The sequence below is a fragment of the Gymnoscopelus braueri genome, assembly GCF_963280865.1.
Source record: "Gymnoscopelus braueri genome assembly, chromosome: 6".
Lineage (NCBI taxonomy): Eukaryota > Metazoa > Chordata > Actinopteri > Myctophiformes > Myctophidae > Gymnoscopelus > Gymnoscopelus braueri.
In genome coordinates this window covers 51853941-51876662 of record NC_137607.1, presented here as the reverse complement: position 1 = coordinate 51876662, position 22722 = coordinate 51853941, and the positions used below count along the sequence as shown (strand labels likewise).

Below are 22722 nucleotides of genomic sequence, written 5' to 3'. Positions count from 1 at the left end.
TTTTGGACTTTAACTTTTGAACCATAAGTCTCACAAACAAAATAAAACATTTTCCTGGAGTCTGTGTGGGTGCAGACCAGGTGCAGAAGAATCAATCTTAATATTAGCCACGCCCATTTGCGCCTGGATTGATTTTCGGATTGTGTGTGTGTGTGTGTGTGTGTGTGTGTGTGTGTGTGTGTGTGTGTGTGTGTGTGTGTGTGTGTACATATATATAGTTCGGTCTGCTATGGTCCTCACACTTGCACCACCGATTCGCCTGATATGCCCAGATATGGACATTTCTGTCATCAGTTAGGTTAATGCCATATATGGGCATGACCCCTTTTGTGCCCATATATGGAGCTGACTGATTTGTTTGCGCCTGATGCCATGACGACACATTTAGGTTAGACAACACACTCCATATTTGGGCGTAGCTGCATTGGGAACTCCTTATATGGTTATGGCTGAGTCAGAGTGACGTCAGTGGTCCGCCGGCCCTCCCATTAGCCAATTTCAATATAGGATATCCTATACTTGTGTATACAAATGTGTGTGTTTGTCTGTCTGTGTGTGCGTGCGTGCGTGCGTGCGTGTGTGTGTGTGATGTTTTAATATGTTTTCCTCGCCATCTCCACTGAGAGTCATCATCTTCATCTCCTAGTCATCTTCTTCTGAGCTTGGATCCCATTAATTGCCACTTGCAGCTATATTTAGTAGGCTAAAAGTGGCTGTAGGCTAAAAGTGGGTAGCTAAAGGCCTACATTACCTCCCATCAGGGGACGTAATGCATTTGCAACAAAGAACATTGTTTATAAGTGTAACAAAATCAATTTACCTTAAGGGGTGGTATTCTCTCTCTCTCTCTCTCTCTCTCTCTCTCTCTCTCTCTCTCTCTCTCTCTCTCTCTCTCTCTCTCTCTCACACGCACACGCACACGCACACGCACATGCATGTGCATGTGCATGTGCATATTCAAAGAGAAAGTGTCAAATTCATCCTTAGAGTAAGTAAGTTGGACCAATAATGACTTTCAAGTATTCTCATGGCGCCACCCACTGGCAGTGTATGGTCAACAATACCATTTGATAAAACAGATTAGATGACGGGAAAGAATGCACCACCACCACAGAATGGAAGTCGATTTTAATTATTTCATCGTGGTATTTATTATTTTATATAAAAAAATATAAAAAATAAACACCATAACCACAGTTCTGTTGCACTTGTCATCCTCATTTGTGCAATGCACCAGATCTATCCCTTTCCTTGCTGAACAGAGACTCGAAGGTTTGCCAGTCTGTTTCAAATTGCAACTTGCACGCCCTCTCAGGGTAGAAGGCCTAATCAGTCACCTATAACCACCAACCAGTCGTGTAAAGTAACTAAGCAATTACTCAAGTACTGTACTTAAATACACTTTTGAGGTATTTTTACTTTTAAAGGGTCTACACCATGAAAATCACTTTTTTCTTGTTTTTTTGTATTTTTTGGGGTCCCCAGTGTCTCTTGTACCCAAAAAATGTTTTTTTTTTTAATTCAGTCATTCCTTCTCATTTCATGGATTTCCAGAATGGGCGTGTCTGAACAGGCGATCTCAGAATGGAAATGTTTATGATGTCACAAACATTATTGATGGCAAACCCAATGTTAAATGAAAAGTGCCCGAATCGCTCCGAAACTTTTTTTTTTTTTTTTTTCTACCCCCCCTAAGTGGGGGTCTACGAACAAATACTTCGGGCTCGGATTTTGGCTCCGCCCCCCGGAAGTGGGTGAAACAGGCACCTCAAACACTTGGTGGAATTGTTCAAAAATGTTCAAAGTGTTTTTTTTTCGATTTTGTATTTTTCTTAGATGCTTCTTTTTATGCAGATTTTTTGCTTTTTTTTTTTTTTTTTTTTAATACTTTAAAAAAAAAAAAAGTATATCTGAGTGATGATTTAGGCTCAAACCTTTTGAAAAAGGTTTGAGGGACATACACCATATGATATTAAATATCAAATATTTTTTTTGAATTCATGGTGTAGCTCCTTTAAGGGTATTTTACATTTTCTGTTGTAGCCTGCTGCCTACTTTTACTTCTACTCAACTCCACTACACCTCAGATGCAAATATTATACTTGTACTGCACTACAATTATTTGAAAACTTTAGTTACTACATAGTAGTTACTTGTAGATTTTTTACAAAACATACATTAACCACTTAAGTCCTATATACATTTCGGCCATTTGAAAATAGCCACTCTAAGCTCACAATAGGTTGAGGTGCACACATTGAGCTTGTAGATCTGCTATTTTCAAAAGATTTGCACACATTTGAAAACTTTAAATGGGACATTCTACATAATGACTACTTTTACTTTTGGTACTTTGAGTACATTTTGATGCCAAATTGCCAATACTTTTACTCAAGTACATTTTGAATTCCAGACTTTTATACTTGTAAGAGAGTATTTGTATTTCTATATTGCAGTATAGATACTTAAGTAAAACATTTGAGTACTTTTTCCACCACTGCCTATAACCAACTTGGGCAGTTGGGCTTGCAATAAACATCGTATTCACCGCACTTAATTCATACTAGTGATAATAGCATGGATAAATCATATAAACTACAACTGACTAGGAGATTAAATGGACTACACCTCCCAGCTTGCATCTCTCCGGTTTACGGACTACATGTTCCTGTATGCTTTGGGGCGCTACCGTGATGCTTTATGGGTAGGAAAACCAACGTCCTTGTCCCACTATCAGCCACACACACTGACTGACTGACTGACACTACAAGGGCTTCGGGGATCCCTGTTGATTCAGATTGAAAACTACTTCCACAAACATGATGGCAACCAGGTTCCTCCGTCGTTCTCTCCCCGTGCTGAGGCACACACGCTGCTATGCTGAAGCAGTCGGTGGCGCGCCGCAGATGTCCTTCACCTTCGCCTCTCCAACCACGGTATGAGACGCCGTGGTGGGCATGCTATGCAAGGCTGATGATCTAGGCCTAGCTGTAGCTAAGCTAATGTTACCTAAACTATTCATTCGGTGATGGGGATTAAGGATCTGTTGACAGTGTGGAGAACTGTTGTGGAGAACACGTCAGGTCACTTTGACATTGTCCAGTTCGTGCTAAATGAACTGCTGGGTTAACTTAGAGATGTAGCCCTGGCCTGATCCATAACACTGACAGTCATGGATGATCTTCAAAATAGTGTTTGCACTTTCTTCCTTTTTAGTCCGCACATCTACATGTACGTTCAGATGTCAATTATAAAGTGCTTACCCCATGGCCACGGGTGTTACAATTATGTACGGACCCTCAGGAGTAACCGCATTTTCCGTCTTGTTAAATAAAAGCATTTTAATCCGATCGATGGCGATTTTCTCCGTAGGCTTTCAACTACGTGATCCTATTGGCTGGGAGTTGTATTGCACTCTGATACATTAAAAAACTCATGCGAAAATGGCCACCGATCGGATTAAAATGATTTTTATTGAACAATACGGAAGATACGGGTACTTCTGAGAGCCCGTATATAATTGTAACATCCGTGGCCATGGTTTAAGCACTTTATATTTGAAATCTGAACGTTAATGTAGGTGTACGGGACAAAAGGCGAGAAAGTGCAAACACTATTTTGAAGATCATCCAAGACGGTCATGACAGATGACTAACTTAGCTGCAGCTAAATGTCAATGCAAGTTAACGTTAGCAGTGGCTAGCTGGCTAGCTGTCATTCACTGTCTACACACAGTAAAAGGCACGTACAAACTAAGTATAATGTGCATCAGTAACCACTGGATGATTGTTATTGACTAGTGATCGTTTAAAGTCATAACTTAAACGAATTCCAGGACATTATTATGTCTGGTCGCTAGATGGTAACATTAGCTTGACATTGTCTTCAGTACAGAGTTGGTGTATTGCATAACAAAAAGTTGCATGCATTAAACAAGTTCAATGAAATGAAGTTCAGTGTTGTGTGTCTTTCAGTGCTGTTGATAGTAATTCTTAAAACATTAAGAATGTGGAGTATTTACTGAGGAGGCTGTTGCTTATAATCTTGAATTGGTAGATTTGAATTGGTTTATAATGGTTATATTGCTTACAGTGGTGGAAAAGGTACTACATTTATTTACTTAAGTAAAAGTATCAATACTGCAATGTAGATACATACTGTTTCAAATGGCCAAAATATATGTTGGGCTGAAGTGGTTAGTGTGTTTTTTATTAATAATCAAAATCTACAAAGTAATTGATAACTAAAGTTTTCAAATAATCGTATCGGAGTAAAAGTACTATATTTGCCTCTGAGATGTAGTGGAGTAAAAGTATTGAAAATGGGAAACACTCCAGTAAAGTAAAAGTACCTCAAAATTGTACTTAAGTACAGTACATGAGTAAATGTACTTAGTTACTTTACACCACTGATTACATGGATAAGAAAGACTTATTAATCGAATGCATCATGTTGTTTCCCCAGGTGTTCTTCAAAGACGCCAGTGTGAAACAGGTCGACGTGCCCACGCTGACCGGTGCGTTTGGTATCCTCCCTGCCCACGTGCCCACCCTGCAGGTGCTCAGGCCCGGCATCGTCACAATCCTCCATGACGATGGTTCCTCTGCCAAATTCTTTGGTGAGATTGTAGCTACATCAGAATAGAGTGGAATGGTCGGGCGTTGGGCTTTATGATTTATTTGATGGATTTGATGTTTATTTTTAATGAGGTATCGATGTCTGTTTTTGATCAAGACGTTTGCAACATAACCTTTTATTGTTTGCAACTTCCTGTTGTGCATTTGTCCTTCAGATTTCTTCTAATAACATTTTGAAGAAAAAACTGCTGCACACTGTCTTAAGTCATTTGAAACAGCTACAGTACATCCATCATGTTGTCTCTTAGACAGTGTGTCCACCAAGCTAATAATGAGTTTATTGCCCGCTGTACAGTAATCTAAAATCATATTGCAAACCATCACACAAGTAATTGCCCTAATTCAACATGTGAATAACTAATTAATTTACTTATAATCATGATAATTTCTTGATTCTTATCAAGATGACGCATTATAGTTTGAGTAATGTGATTCTGAAAATACATGCTGTTTCAGCCTGTAGATGTTGTTTTCCTTGACAATGTTGATCGACATTGACAATGACATTGATAGAGCGACATAATAGAGCTAATACAAGAAGTCCTGTTAGCTTTATTTTGTTTTGGAATGCCTTACAACCTTTGCTAAATGCTGGTTGATAGCAAAGGCCTAATCATATTATATACAATATGAGTTTAAAAAGAGATAATTATTACATTAAGAAAATCAAGATTGACCACTTAAGCTCTATTTTATTTTGTTGTACGATTGTGCTCTACAACTTCACTACAACACATCAAATTCATAGGGAGTGTTACTTATTAGTACTGTTTAACTATTGAGCGTTGTGGCCAGAATGTGCTTGAGATCGATTATGTACCGTGTTGGCATGTATTAGTAACTGGTGTGTCTCTGTGTGTGTGAACAGTGAGCAGTGGGTCGGTGACAGTCAACGCAGATTCTTCAGTACAGCTGCTAGCGGAGGAGGCTGTGACCCTTGACCAGCTGGATATTGTAGTGAGTATGACCTCTACAGATGGGAACTAACACGCATCAGTATAGACATAAACAAGTATGGCTGCATCTTAATACCAAAGCATTTTGATTTAGGTTCAGCCTACAATTGCCCTTTTAAGACCACCAGAAACAGACCTATGCGCTTATGTAGAGAATTCCAAATATGAAAAATATTTGTGGCTACTGTGATTCTTAGTTGCGCATCATCCATCTTTTGGTGAACTTTCCAAATGTTTTGACATGTAAAAAAGGGTATTTTGTGCTGCTGCAGGAAGCCAAGTTGCAAAATATCACCAGTCAGTTCAGAATGTCACTGGATAAAAATAAATCCCATATTTTCAGCATATAATCAAATTAATGTAATTTTTCTTGTTTTTGTGTTGACTTCAAGTTACCTTAATCCTTTCATTTCTTTTGTATTAGGAGCTAATAGTTGACCCATGGTTTTAGTCAGGGCCGAGTAACTGTTTCAGCAAATTGTCTTAAAATGCCAATTGCATGTGATTTAATGAGATTTCAGTGACCACCGGTGTCCGTAACCATTCAAACGTATCTATAATTATGGACTCTTCAAGCCTGTTTGATGCCAGGCTAGCAGAAGGGTTTTGACGGCGAGGGTCACTTCATTGACCCTGTAATGGATTTATTCCCTCCCTTCCCTCCTCCTGCACTGATGATTGCATCCCAGTTGGTGATGATGTACATAGTTATGGCAGTAGTTGGGCTGCAACACCACATCCCTGTTTAAATGTCAATCTTGTTAATACAGCACATTATCACACGCTCACCGTAGAGGTGTCTCACCCTTTGACCTTGGGCTGTGTCAGTGTCACTGTCAAGTTGACTCGGTGGCGGTAAAAGAGTTATTATTTCCTCATTCCCTCCCCACTCCATGATAACAATGCACATGGGCCCACGCTGTTAATAAGGAGAGAAAGGTCAGTCACTGTTGAATTATAGCAGATGTGTCAAATCCCCACTGGGAGACCTTTAACTTCCAGCTACGTTTGGCATTTCTCCTTTCTAATCGCCACTGTGACAAATGGAGTTTTCAGAGCAAAGAAGCAGTGGGAATTTGCTAAGCGTGTCTTTCGTCCCATTTTTCTCTTCCTCCCTGTCTGACCTTGCAGTACTGATTTTAGCTGTCAGGCCAGACCAAGAGGTTTATTTTGTATTTTGTATTACTTTGGTGGCTTTGTTAATGTTGGAGGTCTAGTCGGAATTTGATCTTGATTTACTGCTGAAACCTTGAGCTTATGACCAGTCAGTTGGTGAATTATTTCAATACAGATGGTGGTCGTTTGTCTCTAGTCTCCCCTAGGGGAAGTGGCATAGCCACAAAAAAAAAAGGAAATCAATACGCATGACCCCATGTTTGATACAGTTAAGAAATGAGATGCTCCAGTCAACACAAAAAACATTGACCTGATTACTGAATCAGATTTATTTTCATTACTTTATTGTAGGTTATATAAATAGAAATAGAAGGCGAAAGGGGGGCAGAGCTCTTACTACTACTGTTCCACTTCATCTATTTCCAGTTTCTTTTAATACGATTTTTTTTCCAGCCAACCATTAAAAAAAAAAACTGTACTATAGAAGTCATATTGGCAGGTTGCCAGCCTTCATTTGCAGGTTCTTTTTTTTTGTTGCTAGGTAGATGGTGAAATTGGTCTTGATGGCTTGTGGCCGGAACATTTAGTTTGCATTTTAGTGGTTTCAGGTGGAAATGTTTCATGTTATTGTTGTTATTGTGATAACTAATTCTGTGTAATGTCAATCCTCAGGCTGCAAAGGCCAACCTGGAGAAGGCCCAGCTTGACATGTCCAGTGCGTCCGATGAGGCAGGCAGGGCAGAGCTTCAGATCTGCTTAGAGGCCAATGAAGCCATCGTCAAGGCTCTGGAGTAGACCTGTGGTATGACATCTCAGCTATCGCACCACTGTCTGTCCATGGGGAAATTTCAAAGCAATGCTGTTATGTTCCCTTTCCATCTTTAATGTCCATTTCCATCAATATATTTCATCTTCGACTATACGTTTTCATGATTTTGTGTAATGCAAGCCTTCCATTCTTGATGCAGAAAATCAATATTGGGAGCATAGGCCACTGATATTTTGAAATGTGACTAGAATGTCAATTGATGAAGCACTTCTGTATAGCTCTAGTTTTATTTTTTTGCGTGTAAAACTTGGCCATTCTGTTCCCCCCTCTAGGTAACCTTGTATTGGTTTGAAGGAACTGAAAACGGTCCATGTTTATCTGTTTCCCAGCTCAGTCAAGTCGGTAAACACAAGAGTTCGTGTTTGCTTTGTACAGTGGATGAAACTATCAATAAATTTATTTCGAAGTATCCAGCAGCCTTCTTTGCATTATTAATCTTGCCCTCTTGTGTATTTAATTACACACTGCACGCAATAATTAACATGTTATAAGCTAGAAAATGTGTTGGTAGAGCACAGATCTCTGATAAGGTGGCAGTGTGTCTACAAGGTTTTGGCGGTTCTCTGGTGCCACGTCCCTTTTTAAAAGGCCAATATAACTTCATGGTGCATGTGACTCAGTTCTTTTGGACCTATGATGAATCTTTATTTTATTATTATATGGGTAGGTTATGTTAAAGCAGCACTATGTAGTTTGGGGTATCAGTGGCCACTTCGGACACAAATAATATGGCAGCCAACATCTTTGACTTCATTACCCAAGAGTCTCTTCAAGCATGTCCGTCGAGGACGCGCTGTGATTGGCCAGTCTTCGCTTTGACTGGCAGTTCTGCCTTCGATCCTTGGCAAATGCCAAGATGAAACTCTTTATGTGGTATACATAGTAGTACAGTCAAGCCCCTAGCAGGTACCCCCCTGAGTCTATACATTTATGGAAGGAAGCTTGTTATTGCTTAAACATGTGACTTATAAGTTTGTGGGACATAATATGCTATAAAGTTGTTAAAAAGTGTCATAGGTGCTGCTTTAATCTATTAAGAGACGTGCATGGTATGCTCCCTTATGACAACTGGGTAACAGGTAGTCCTTCCTCGGGACCAACATTTCTATTTAGTTTTGTGCAAATCTGTTATTAATTTCTCAGCAGAAGACATTAGGGCGGAAACTATACCTCTGCAGAGCTAATACAAATATTGTGTCCCTATTGTATGATGGGACGAAAAAGTCTGCAGTTCAGAATTTATTTCACTCATTTCTCTATAGCTAAAGCTGCTCTGTAGTAATTATGCTTTCTGCCACTTGGTGGCAGTAGATTACCCTGTTAACATAACAATGCCATTCAAGCGATTTTGTCACATGCTCATACATGCCACTGAAATGTTCCTGTGGCAGACTGTGCCAACAAACCGTGTCTAATATGCGGGTCATAAGACTTACTGATGTCAAATCACCATTTCAGGGAAGTACTTCACTCATAAAATATCTGTTGTGTAGCAACAACTGGATGTCATAACATGATCTAACTAAAGAAACTTCCTGTCCTTTGAGATGTATCTCGACTGCTCAGAAGTTATGTGTTAGTCACTGTGCAGTCTTGCATGGTGGTTTATCTGTTGTGGGTTGTTGTGGGTTGTTGTGATCCCTCAGTCACTCCCTTGATATTCTTTAACCCTTTAAGAACGCATCTGTGTCATTTTAAATAGCAGATATACAAGCTCATAGCGTGGCACCAAGTGCCACGCTATGAGCTTGTAGATCAGCTTTTTTTTTTTTTTCGTGAAAATGTGTGCAAATCTTTAAATAGTATATATATTTTTAACTCAAATCTTTGCTTCTGGGAGTTCCTGGAACAACATATTTTGAGATGGGGGTCTGCGGCCAAATACATATCATCTTGGGACTTGGGGGTCCTGGACATGAAAAAGTTTGAGCACCACTGATATTATAGCAACATAAGTTTTTTCAAAAAACTGTTAGGATTTAGAGGACATTTGTAGAATCCCCAGAAGCAAAGACTTGAGTTAAAAATGTTCACTTTAAAAAATATATATTCAAAGATTTGCAAAAATGTTCACTATTTTTGTTTTAAATAGCAGATCTACAAATTCATAGCGCGGCACTCGGTGCCGTGCTATGAGCTTGTATATCTGCTATTTTTCAATAGCCAAAGAAATCTTAAAATGACACAGATGCTTTCCCGGTCTTAAAGGGTTAAATGTACTGTACTAGTAGCGGGGCATGTTTGTTGTATGAGTCATGCGTGATGACCTGCAGCTTCTGTGCCAGTGCCAGGAAAAGTGGCCCCGAACACGCCATCCTGTGGAAAAGCAGGACTTTTCTCTAGTTTCACATAACTATAGGTTTCAGGCCAGACTCACCCCAGGCGGCGACAACATCTTCCACTTGAGGTTTTTGGAGCTGAGACCACAACCGGTTTGTTTTGAATGTCAAAAGGCTCCAGAGGCCTTTAACAGCCCTCCGTTTGTGTGCGTGCGTTTTAACTAAGTGTTCAAATGTAAACACTGCCATAACCACATTAATAACCATGATGAAACTTGCACCTACTTTTTTTTGTTTAAGACTTCTTATTATGAGGTTATTAAATGCCAGTCTCTGGCTTCTCACCTCATTAGGATTATAGCCTGGCCAGCAGGCATAACTCCTAGAAATTCCAAATGAACTAAATCATATTTATTTTCATTTTAGTGTGCGTGCGTGCGTGCGTTTGTGCATGGTCCACATCTTTGCTCTATTTCACTGTAAAATATGTTTATTGATAGATGTGTCCATAGATGACCAAGCTCACTACTTATTACACTTACAGATATAAAAGTCACTTCTGATCCTCGATTAACATGTCTCCTCGCTCCAGTATACATGTAAAATAGATTAAACTGAGATAAAAATAAATCAGCCTATTAAGTAGAATAAGTACACATGTGAATTATAAGTGTGGCAGATGTGGTTCAGGATGGTCAAAATTTAAAATGTTTCTGACAGTGTCCATTTATAGACTGGGATCCAACTCGGTTTCCATTAATAAGCATTTCTGAAAACCTCACACACATCCTGCTCTCTGTTCTTCTTTCCTATCTGTCTGTCTCTTTCATTTCTCCCTCTTTCCAGCCAGACACTCACATACTCGCACTCAATCACTCATCACACATCAGTCAGACTAAAGGCCTGGAGGAGACACAGGAGTTTGTAACGCCTGCCAGAGGTGAGATGAAACAGCCGTGTCAAAGCCATCCCTTTCTTTAATCCAGATTTATGGTTCATTGAAACCCAACCAGTCTCTTCCCTTCTCCTCGTTATAATGCTGCTCTACATTAAAAGGCCCGAATATACCATGTGCTTCCCATGTGCCTGCTCTGTTCTCTCAGCTGAAGTCAGACACTTGTAAATGTCCTTCTCTTCCCAGACTGTGGAAAAAGTGGGTACTTTAATAGACATTTGGGTATACTGTGTATACTGCACACTCATATCCAGTTGAAAACTTGCAACTACAACCAGTGTTAAGACAAATTTAAACATATTGAATATATAAATAATATAACTACCGGTATGCATATTTTAGTTGAAAATCAATTATATTTGGCGAACAAACACTGTTGTGCAATGAGTGTGTGGCCAGAAACTAGGCTATAATTTACACCTCATTGTGTAGTTGTCAGAGACAATAATTGATTGTCTAACATTTAGGTGTTTAACTAGCACCTTAGGCATTTTACGTAGAACTGTACTTTTTACATTAGCAACCTTGTGTATTAAGGGCACACGTGCTGAACAATGGAATTTGTAAAATGTCAACGAACCACAACAACCACATATTGAACGCTGTGCCTCGTAAATGAACTGTGACCTAAGTGCTCAAGTGCTGTGCATTGAGATAAAGGCATTGAAGTGCTATGCGTCAACGTAAAAGGGATGAAGGATTATCCAATAGAGGAGCTCTTACTCAAAAGCCACTCATGCTGATTTCACGTCTGATGGGCCTAAGATAAGTCACTATCCATCTACTGTGGAAGGCTGTGTAATTAAAAGGTTGTGCCGTCTGTACCCAAGAGAACATGACACATGGCGTGTTGTGACACTGCATTGAGTCATCGTGAGTGGTCCCCTTGCACAAAGCAGCTCTCATCTTTGTGAGGAGAGCTCGTTGGACTGTATTCATTGTTAAGGCCAAATCATCATATTCATGATGCAAAAATAATACCGGGTCAACAGCTCCACAAGGGGGTGCTTGGTAAATGAAGACTAGTTTGATCTGGCTGCTGTATTACCCCAAACAATGCATAATGATGTGTAACCTATATTGACCTAATTTAAACGTTGTTGCACAATGGTGGTGTTGCTCAAAATTAATAGATAGTCAAGCCAATAACGCAACGTGATGCGTCTGCAGCTCAAAAGCTGTTATAAGAGAAAGACAATGATATGGGCCCAGAGATGAAACAGCAGTGTCAAAGCCATCCCTTTCTTTAATCCAGATTTATGGTACATTGAAACCCAACCAGTCTCTTCCCTTCTCCTCGTTATAATGCTGCTCTACAATAACCCTTTCAGACCGGCAACGCATCTGACTGTGTCATTTTTAGATTTCTTTGGGCTATTCAAAAATAGCAGATATACAAGCTCATAAAAAGCTAATTGAAAAATCGTGAACATTTGTGCAAATCTTTGAATAGATATATTTAAAAAAAAACATTTTTAACTCAAATCTTTGCCCCCATCTATTTTGAGATGGGGGTCCGCGGCCAAATACATATCATTTTGGGTGGTCCTTGACATGAAAAAGGTTTGAGAACCACTGATATTACAGGTTTTTTCAAAAAACTGTTAGAATTTAGAAGACATTTGTAGAATCCCCAGAAGCAAAGATTTGAGTTACAAATGTTTATGATGATTTTTTGAAAAATAGCAGATCTACAAGCTCATAGCACGGCACTCGGTGTCGTGCTATGAGCTTGTATATCTGCTATTTTTGAATAGCCAAAGAGCTCTTTGAAGAATATTTTTGAATAGCCAACGAGCTCAGGGGGCCCACATCAGAGATCACTGGCTGCATCAGTACAAGGCTGTCCCTAAAAAGCCTTTGCTGTGGAATGACAAGAGCTCACGTTCACACTACGGTGTCTTTGTCCTGGCAAACTGACAAACTTACAGTACACATGGGGACAAACTTACGTTACACGTGGGAACAAACTTGAGTACGATGACACATGGGGCTGTCATTAAAAACAGCATGGGATGTTTGCCAAAATGCTGTATGAATAGCAAAGCCTACTGCGTATGCTATGCAGAAGGTCCTGGACGCAGGCTTAGTCATCGTGTGAATATGGATCGTAGGAGATAATACGTTGAGTGAATTATGTCAATGTCTTGTTAGAATTAACCAAAGACCTGAGGCTGATTCTACAAATGCCTTCAAAACGTGAGTTTCGACCCCTACTGCACTGTGCTCTATATTATTTGTGTGTGTGTGTGTGTGTGTGTGTGTGTGTGTGTGTGTGTGTGTGTGTGTGTGTGTTTAACTTTAGGGAATGGCTGGGTTCATTTTGTCACAGACAATGGATCGACGGTATTTTTGTAATTAAGTACATTTACTCAAGTACTTCCACCAACGTGGAGAAAGAGGGGCAGAGGGAAACTGTTTTCCCCTTATACTGCCAACGGGCGCCAGTGGTACTACAGTCAACGTGCACGTCGGCCTGACGGTGAATGTCGACTGCACGGAAGGAAATCCTGGAGCCGTAAGTGACGGAGGGGGAGACAAAAACGACAACGTAAGGAGTGCCGGCGCTCGTTACGTATCCTTACGTCCGACTATGAATGATACTTAAATCAGTAGTTATCAAACGTTTTTTGATGAGGCAGTATTGTGTTGTTCTAAAACAAGTTTCTTTTTTTCATTTACTGAAAAGTTAATATATTGGATATAGCTGGTTTCTGCCCGACAGTAGAGATATAATGATAATAAAGAATCTTGAATATAGAAAAGGTGATTGAAGACTGATAGTCTTTTTTAATCAGGTACAAAGAACAAAAACGGATTTCGACTGTTACCACTATCTAAAAACAACATAATTGATGAATTAGTCATTTTATATAGATGACACTAATGATATACTTACAGTCTGCCAACTAAAATAGGCTTAAGTCAAGCTTTATACAGTATTTTGTAGGCAGCCTAGTGGGTAATCAGTCATCCTACAGTACAAACCCTGTAATTTGCGAGCAGCATTCCCCCCTCTTTAATCTGCAGAGAAAGTGTTTTGCCTATGGCAAGCCGTCCATAGCCGGATATCGAAAGTGTTTGGTGTATGGAAGTAAAGAGTAAGTAAGTAAAGATGGCTTAGATGTGTTGGAGGGAAAATTAAAGGGTTGGAACATTTAAAAGGCTCCAGTAGATGAGTCATATATGACTTTCAAGATGTCCACTTTCTATACAATAAAGGGCACCAGCATTCCCCATATCATCCAGAATGCATAATTTCTAAGGGGGGTAATTATGCATTCTGGATGATATGGGTGATTCTAGTGCCCTTTAGTGTATAGAAAGTTGACATCTTGGAAGTTAGAGTTGAAGTTTTGTGTCATAGCCTACAATACAAAACGTCACACTGCACACATGGATACAGACACGCATCACTACAAAATACATTGTTTTTGTTAGTTTTTTGAACTGAGAGAGTGTACAAATGTATACACTGTATACAAATGTATACAGTTGCAAACCCTCTGAGTTTAGATTAACACTGATTTGACTGTGCATCAAGGGGGCTCATAATGTGAGCCGTTCTGCGGTAAGAGAAAGAGAGACATGGAGGGAGTGGGGCTGATTGAAGTGCTGACCTTTTGGTGAGACTGCAAAGAGGGGGCCTGCAGACTCTCAGTCAGCTGTCAGATACTGCATCCAGCCTGGGAGTGGGAGTTGGGGCCCTGACACCAGCCTCCTACCTCTCTACCCTGTTTGTGTCATCCTTCCATCCATCCCTCCATACTTCCATCCTTTCCTCTCTGCACAAACACCCACCCACTCGCCCAAAGCACACTTCACACACCATCACACACACATGGCCAAACAGAAACGACACACACAGTCACACACACAGGTAAACACATGCGTCAACAGACACGCGCGCAGGCACACACACACACACACACACGCAAACACAAACATACTGCAGCTTGTGCCAGCACAGCAAGGTAACATTTCTACAAATAGATGTGGGCATTTCAGAGAAAATTGCAAAGCCGCAAACACAGCCTCCTGCAGGGGTGAGATAATCAGCTTTGTGGTAACAGCAAATGGCCCCTGAGTGGCAAGGCAGGTAATCATTCCACCGTGAGTGTTTTTGTGGGTTAATAGAGAGTGCTTTCCTGCGCTTATGTGACTGTGACTGTGTGCATGTATGCCCATATGCACAAAGAGAAGTAGTGTATAGACAAGTGCATGTGTTCATAAATGGAACAAAATACAGTACCTATCAACAAACCAAATGATCCTTTTGGCCCACTGTATAGCAAAGTCCTTAACTATATAGACTTAACTGCCACTTATGCCACATTAATCAAGAAACTCCACAGAGACAAGAGAAAAGAAGAACCTATGGTGCAATGACATACTGTACTGTATAAAGGTGTTGATAGTGACATGTTGCCATGAGAAGCCTGGCTAGCCCATTTAGACCTGTTTGACCTATATACGTCTTTATACCTTTCAATCCGGGATAGCATTTCTATCACTTTAGATTTGGCTATATATAGCAACATCCTTTTTTTTTTTTTGAATACAAATTTGGAGTTTTTCAGAAAATGTAGAATCGGCCTCAGGTCTAAATGGGCTAGTCCAGTCTTTACATTAGATACACACAAGTCCCATTGTCCTGTGTTCTGCTGTTAAACCACTTCCTAGAAGGAGCCCAGGTGGGAAACATTTGCATAAGCGTCTAAAACACAAACGGGTTTGCATTACTTGAGCTTGGAATTATTCCATATCCTGATTCTGTTCCCAGGGGGATCCCCCCCCCTCTCCCATTTTCAATCCTTTGATGAAAATTATTCAGTCATTCTTTCATTTATTCAGCAACTACACCAAAGGACTTCATCCATGCATTTGTTTTTCATTTCAAAGACTTAACTTCACAGGTGTGGATTACATTCTGCACTTGTTGCCAACAATTATGTTGTCTCTGGTTGGTGACAACTTAGATAAAGGGATGCATGGAGAACAGAGAGGACTGACACACAACTAGGAAGGGAACACAATGCCAGATATTTTTTTCCCCATTTAACCAAGATAGCATGAAGCGAATGGGTGATGGCGTGTGTGTACAGTATGTGTGTGTGTGTGTGTGTGTGTGTGTGTTTAACTGATGGAGAACGACAAGCATGACATTAGGCTGCCTTTGGCTGGGACATATGTGTAAAATATGCATGTCTTTCTCCCGGGCTGCTGACAATAGAGTTTGTGGCAGTTTGACATTCCAGTGTGAGGTGTCACATACTAGAGGGGTGAGAAGAGTGCATCGGTAGGGTGGGACTGAGCTTTTGTATACTGTGTGATACTGTGTGTGTGTGTGTGTGTGTGTGTGTGTGTGTGTGTGTGTGTGTGTGTGTGTGTGTGTGTGTGTGTGTGTGTGTGTGTGTGTGTGTGTGTGTGTGTGTGTGTGTGTGTGTGTGTGTGTGTGTGTGTGTGTGTGTGTGTGTGTGTGTGTGTGTGTGTGTGTGTGTGTGTGTGCGTGCGTGCGTGCGTGCGTGCGTGCGTGCGTGCGTGCGTGCGTGCGTGCGTGCGTGCGTGCGTGCGTGCGTGCGTGCGTGCGTGCGTGCGTGCGTGCGTGTAAATGCACGCATGTGTGCGTTCTTTGAGTGTGTGCATTTGAGGACATGGATAAGGTGTGTGGGAAGGGGAGATGTCATCTTAAGGAGTGTCACAGCGAGGTGAGATGAGGCCATGCCATAAACGCACACAGTTCACACACAGAGAGTGAGTTGAGGTGAGCAGCATGCCCATATATTTCCATGCTTACAGTACGCATGCATCTAAGTTTAGCCATACTACTACACCATACCCGGTGATGTGCGCAGTCAAACGTATTTGCAGACTTGGGGACCTATCTTGGGCGGGGCCTTACCCCTTATCCCTAATTTTTTTGCCATTTTTTACTATTTTGAAAAACATTTAAAAATAGTTCAACTAGCCGATCTACATCGACATGTTGTGAGCTTGTAGATCGTCTATTTGAACTATTTTCAAATGTATTTTGTTTTTGTTTAAAAAAATAATAAAAAATCCCACGATTTTGTAACCCCATTTATTTCACCCAGTGCCAATTGTCGAAGTAATCCTGGGCACTACACTCCCTCTGCCAACCTAGGGAGAGCTCAGAGCCGAGCTCATGCCTCCTTCAATGCATGAGAGCTAACAAGCCTTCTTATCACCCGACAGGGGGGAGTTTCCCCGGTTGGACGTAGCGCGTGGAAGGAACACGTTATTCCAACCAGTTCCTTTCCCCTCCATCAGGCGCCCCGGCTGGCCAGATCGCCATCACAGGCAGAAAGTAAATTTAGCACCTGCATAAGAGTTCTTGGAAAGCGTCTTTCTATGGAAGTACCATGCTATCATAATACCCTCCTCAACCTATAAAGGGGGCCTCTATGAACTGACAGCTGTGAACCAAAAGCTAATGGCACCAGCAGCTCAACATTCAGTAATCCTGGTACACACCCAGAAGACTGTGACGCTTGACTGCTCTGCTGTAGTTTTGAACTTTTCTTTTCTTTTCATCAGTTATTTTCATTCAGACATGTGACCGTTTAGGCTGTGGTCATTATTGTCTCTCTTGGAATCTTGGATGAGCAGAATTTTCCTGTCCTGGTGGAAATCTCGTACTCCTTCCACCTCTCCTTCGCATTCTCTTCTATTCCATCTGTCAGGCTCATGTGATCTGTCTATCATTCAGAGGAATGGGTGGTGTTTTCCTGCCTCCTTGTTGCGCTTTTAGTAGCGTGCTAAGTCCAGACATGGTCTCTGAAGTTACAGGTCTATGTGTGCACCAACATGCCAAATGAGGAATTGAGAATGTGTAGTGATACCAGAGGAACACCTTCAATCCTTCCTCTTGTCACTTGTGTCACCGTATTCCATCAGCCACCTGTGTGTTTTCAAACTTTCCAACCGCCACAGATACTTGAAACATATATATCCCAGCTATGTGAATTTCCGGAGAGAAGATGAAACAAGGTTCAAATGAATTCCAAACGTGACTCTGGCTGGGCTGGCCAGTCTTCATGTTTAACTTAGTAAATGGCTTTTTAAAATGATTTGTTACGGTCGAGGTTACAGGTCAGGGTTCATAGCATAGGGTAGATCATGTGCTAATGGACATGGAAAGGGGTGTGATTAACCCTCCCTTTCATGCCTATATTTCCTTTATGCCTTTGGGTACTATACACCAGAGTTTGTCATGAGTGCTTGCTCTGATAATGCACCATGAGAGGCCATTTGGATACCTGTAACGGAGTTCCCCCCCAGCCCCCAGTTGTTTTAATTTGTAATAGCACCATTTGTTTTGAGCACCTTACTTTGTCAATACACCCAACTGAACTAAACTGAACTGAGCAACGACGTGACGTTGCCCACACACAACAGGTCTGGCCGAAGGCCTTACGTGGGTGTAAGGTTGGGAGTAAGGCCAGGCTATTAATAAGGTGAGGCTTAACCACCAACCTTATTACTTCTTTGTCATTAGGATCAACTTAGCCTGGTTATCGCTATCACAAAGGCATATGCATGATCTGTTATCAAAACCTAGACTTAATATGCTAGCTGATCTACATGTGCGTTTGCGATAATACTCATGTTAAGTATAATACAGAGAACTGGCCCCTCCAGCTACCACATAGGATAGGTTGACCCTGTCTACTCCCCACGGAGGTGCCTCTCCACTGGAGCACTAGGAAAATATGACATCTAGCTAGTTTCCAAATAGGCCACTGAAGTCAGGCAGGCAGGCACATAGATATAAAGGCTAGATGGCTCAAGGGGGCGTCTCAAGCGTAGCTCAACCGCAGCCATCTTGCAACAGTCATTCATAACATTATGTCTATGGTGCATGTACTTTGAAATAACCATAGCGTGCTCAATTTTCATCCGATTTTCAAACAGTTTGGTGTTTTGTAAACACCAAAGATGTAGTTATGATACTGCATACTTATAATTATAATCATGTTTTTTTTTTTATAACATTAAATATGCAGTATCATAAATACATCTTTGGTTGTTTCAAAGTATATGCACCATAGACATAATGTAATGAATGACCGTCCCAAGATGGCCGCCATGTGGCAACCTCGTACTCCATTGGCCAGCAGCGTGGGTGAGTCATCTAGCCTTTATATATATCTATGGGCAGGCAGGCTTAGCTCCCTTTAACACACTTGGACCAGCTGTGACGGGACCCTGGATTCCAACAATGGGACATCACACCAGCATGCAAACCTTCAACCTCTTTCAACCCATTCAACCCAGCCGTGTTTATCTACAGGACGAAGATCTGGCACTGAAGTTAACTTCAGGGAGCTGCCATTGATGGATTCATAACCAATCAAAATGCTAAATGCTCAGAAGACATCTGTTGTCATCATTTAATTAATAGCACTGATTGTCCTTTAATATGATGACATAAAATACAGGGTTGGTGTTAAACTCTTTCAGTGCCAATGAAATAAAAAAATTATTGCGAACTTTGCCAGATTCTTTTTGTTGTTTTTTCAAAGAAAAAAAAAAGTGCTTAGGAAGCGAGATACAGCCTTTTTCAGTTATAGGTTAAACAAAGAGTGGATGGAGCTGCAAATCTTCAGATAATGATATCTTGGGTTCTGAACACTTTAAAAAATAACAATAAAAAAAAAACTTTTTATTTATTTATTTTTTATTTATTTTTTTACTCGGGATTTCTCATTCTGGCACTGAGGGTATAACCCTAAAACTCGGGATAACTCGGGGCTTGGCACTGAGAGAGATTGGTGATGGCAATATCTTTGAAACCTAAGAATGGTTAAAGTAATTTGCAGATCTACTATTTCTGCTATTTTCAAAACTTAAAAAATTAAAATGACAATTACATGGACAAAATAAGGATCCCAGCTTGAAGGTAGTTAAAGATAAGGGCAACAGATAAGGGGCAACCTTTGATATTTACAAACTAGTCCATATCTAAACAACAATATCAATTTATTTTTTTCATTATAATTATATATGGGAACGTTTTGAAAAGGTGACCCTACTGGTAGCAGAGTGGAACTGCACAGTGACGACATCATGAGGAGAGGAAGCTGCTACATTGTATTGCCGGTACAATATTGGCCAATAAATGAACATGGTAAATGTCTAGCATTTAAAATCTGATATATTTGCAATGCTCTGGAAGCCTCTCTACTGTAAAAGGTTAAATGTAATGTATATTGATGATATTAGAATCCTTGTATTTGGTTATAGGGAGTTTAGGTGAGTTTACCAGGGTGGAATTCTTCCGTCCCTGACACCACAAAACTGCTCAACTGAATGTTATATATATATATATATATAATATATATATATATGGTACTCACATCTACGTCATACCACCAATATGACTGTGTGTAAGTAGTAAGAGAAGCTTCTGACGATTCCCACTGACTCTGTCACTCCTCATCTTCTGTTTCTCTCCATGCTCCCTCTGCCTCAGCCCACCTAGGAGATGGCAAATTGTGTGTGTGTGTGTGTGTGTGTGTGTGTGTGTGTGTGTGTGTGTGTGTGTGTGTGTGTGCGTGCGTGCGTGCGTGCGTGCGTGCGTGCGTGCGTGCGTGTGCATGCATGCATGTGTGTGTATGTCTCTGTCGGAATGATGTGAGTGACTGTTGAACCTAAGCCAGACGTTCCCTGAATTTTACCACAGGATCTTGCTACGCGTGGACGATTGTGAGGCGGGGTCATTCCAGGACTCCAAATAGAACTCCAAAATGCTTTTCCAATGATCTGAAAAGGTCAGATAAATGGATACCAGTGTGGTAGCACTTCTTATCTATCTGTGCGTGCGAGTCAAGTCTGCAAACACCACCAAGAGGATTAAGCAAGGCTACAGGCTTTGTACCTTGACTTTCACGCAGAACAAAATCTTCATAAAAGTTAATTAAATCTTTATAAAAACATTAGCATGCTTGATGAACATATTTAACAAGCAATAAACACCACATGTCAGCTGGCACAGTATAAATAGACACAACTGACTAATTAACTGTGAACCCATGGGTGGTTGACTGCCTGTATCAAGTAGCATTCAACAGAAATAATAGACATGACTAAACATAGCCAAAGTCTACTGAGCCAGGCAAGGAAAGGTTACTTCTCAACTGGATTACGCTCTTGGACTTGTTGGGCATGTTGATGAGCGTTAGACCCAATGATGCTGATTGACAGGATAGAGCAAGTGGGTTCAGTTAATTAGGCTTTAATGTGTTCTGCTGGCTGCATTTAGGGTTTTAAGTGGTATCTTTATTGCAAATGTGATACCATAATAGTATTAGTGAACAAGAATGATTGCCTCCTAACCTTCTGTGTCATACGTTATATATTGGGGTGTGAATTGTTGTAGATCCCTCACAGTAAGAGCATAGGTCAGTTCCTTGGCCTTTCACCTTTGGCCTATTCTGGGACACATGAGTAGCCTACAATGTAAAATCCTGAGAGTTAACCACTTAAACCGAGCATCCCAATTTTGTCTTTTAGTCTTAATAGGCGAACATTTGTTGAAAATAGCCGATCCACAAGCTCACAATGGGTCCCGTTGTGACGCGTTGTGAGCTTATAGATCTGCTATTTTTGCCAAAGAGATTTGGTGTTCAGGGAAAAAGGAGTGGACCAAGTATAGAGTCTTGGGAGACAGTCAATGATGTATAGGGTTATTTTAGAGTGGTTATTTTAACTCTGAGAGTGTACAAATTTGGTTCGATTGTAAACTCTCAAATGTTACAAATGGATACATTGACACTGAAGATTGTTCTGTGTATTTACTGACATTCTCATCCTGCCTGTGATTTGAAAATGGTTCAGGTGAATAAAGACAACGTGTAAGCGTTTCTGTGGTCCTCTACTCTGGAGTGGATGAATTATTTTTCCATTCACGGTATTGAGCCGTGCCCGTCCGTGGGTGGTTGGCCTGTCAAGGCTGATCAAATGCTACTTTGCCTCTGGATAGACTTTGAATTTGGTCCTCTCCTTTGATCGTTAGTTATATAGAGGGTCAACATCCTTCCCCCTGTGAATCACACAGAGGGAATGTGTGATTCCACCCTTTCGTAGTCAATATTTAACTAGACGTCATTGAAAATATGCTGTTTTCAACATCCAAATGTGCTTCAGTTCTTCTCAGAAATTATGACAGTATTTCATAGACTAAAGGAGGAAGTTAGTATCTTCCTGGTTCTCTCGACAAAAAGCTTATGAGATTTTTACATTGGATTTTTGATTCAGCACTCTATTGAGGCTGAGTTTTCTCATTACTGTAACTGAAGTGATGGTTCAAGGCTAATTCATGTTTTGGAAAAATGTGTTCTCTAATGTGTGATGTATCTTTAACTGAGAAAGGTGTTTGCTGAAACACCTTTCTCATCATACATGCACTTGCACAGCATGTTTTCGCCAAAACATTAATGTGGCATATACAGAAGGCTGTCTTCATATGCATTGTAATATCATCTTTCAGTAGAAGCCCCTTCGGATGCTTCCCGTCTGAAGCTTCTTGGGAACATCCTCTGAATGCCAGGCTTTACAGGAAAGATTGCTGTCTGATAGAGACCAGTGGTCTAATGGACGATGAACTCTTAGCTATGGATTTACTGCTCTTATCAAGAAATACAAACACAGAGAGAGTGAAGGGTCAGGGGGGGTCAATGTAAACCAAGTTAGTTAGGGGGAGGATGAGGTAGAGAATGATAAACAGAGCAGGGAGGGGGGGGGTGGAAGGAGAGAAGGAAATATAGCAAGAGAGAGGGGCAGAGAGAGAGAGAGAGAGAACAACAAGGGGGGGTGACTAAAGGGAGACAGGGTGAATGACGTCGTCAGTGAGGACAGAGGGCTATTTTAAGCATGTGACAGGGAGGAGAAGGCTGCCGCGCGTTCTCCTCTGTACTGACGTCACAGA

The 22722-nt window shown here is 40.8% G+C and overlaps 2 protein-coding genes across 3 annotated transcripts in view; one reads left to right on the top strand and one right to left on the bottom strand.

Annotated features, from left to right (window-relative positions):
• Window positions 1–22722, bottom strand: part of hcn2b (hyperpolarization activated cyclic nucleotide-gated potassium channel 2b) — a 247604-nt gene that overhangs the window by 194875 nt on the left and 30007 nt on the right. The gene's annotated exons all lie outside the window — the stretch shown is intronic.
• On the top strand, window positions 2705–7947 carry atp5f1d (ATP synthase F1 subunit delta). 2 transcript variants are annotated; one of them, XM_080431584.1, is made up of 5 exons: window positions 2705–2936; window positions 4465–4618; window positions 5506–5594; window positions 7382–7511; window positions 7811–7947. In XM_080431584.1, exons 1-4 carry the CDS (start codon window positions 2820–2822, stop codon window positions 7502–7504), a joined length of 483 nt encoding a protein of 160 aa, XP_080287710.1. In that variant the 5' UTR covers window positions 2705–2819; the 3' UTR covers window positions 7505–7511; window positions 7811–7947. The 2 variants fall into 2 exon arrangements, with proteins under 2 accessions (XP_080287710.1, XP_080287709.1); XM_080431583.1 differs by having other exon boundaries at window positions 7382–7947.

Coding starts and splice junctions, on each gene's coding strand:
- atp5f1d (XM_080431584.1), top strand. CDS start 2,820: ATGATGGCAACCAGGTTCCTCCGTCGTTCTCTCCCCGTGCTGAGGCAC. Junction 4,619..5,505: donor TTCCTCTGCCAAATTCTTTG/GTGAGATTGTAG, acceptor GTGTGTGAACAG/TGAGCAGTGGGTCGGTGACA. Junction 5,595..7,381: donor TTGACCAGCTGGATATTGTA/GTGAGTATGACC, acceptor GTCAATCCTCAG/GCTGCAAAGGCCAACCTGGA.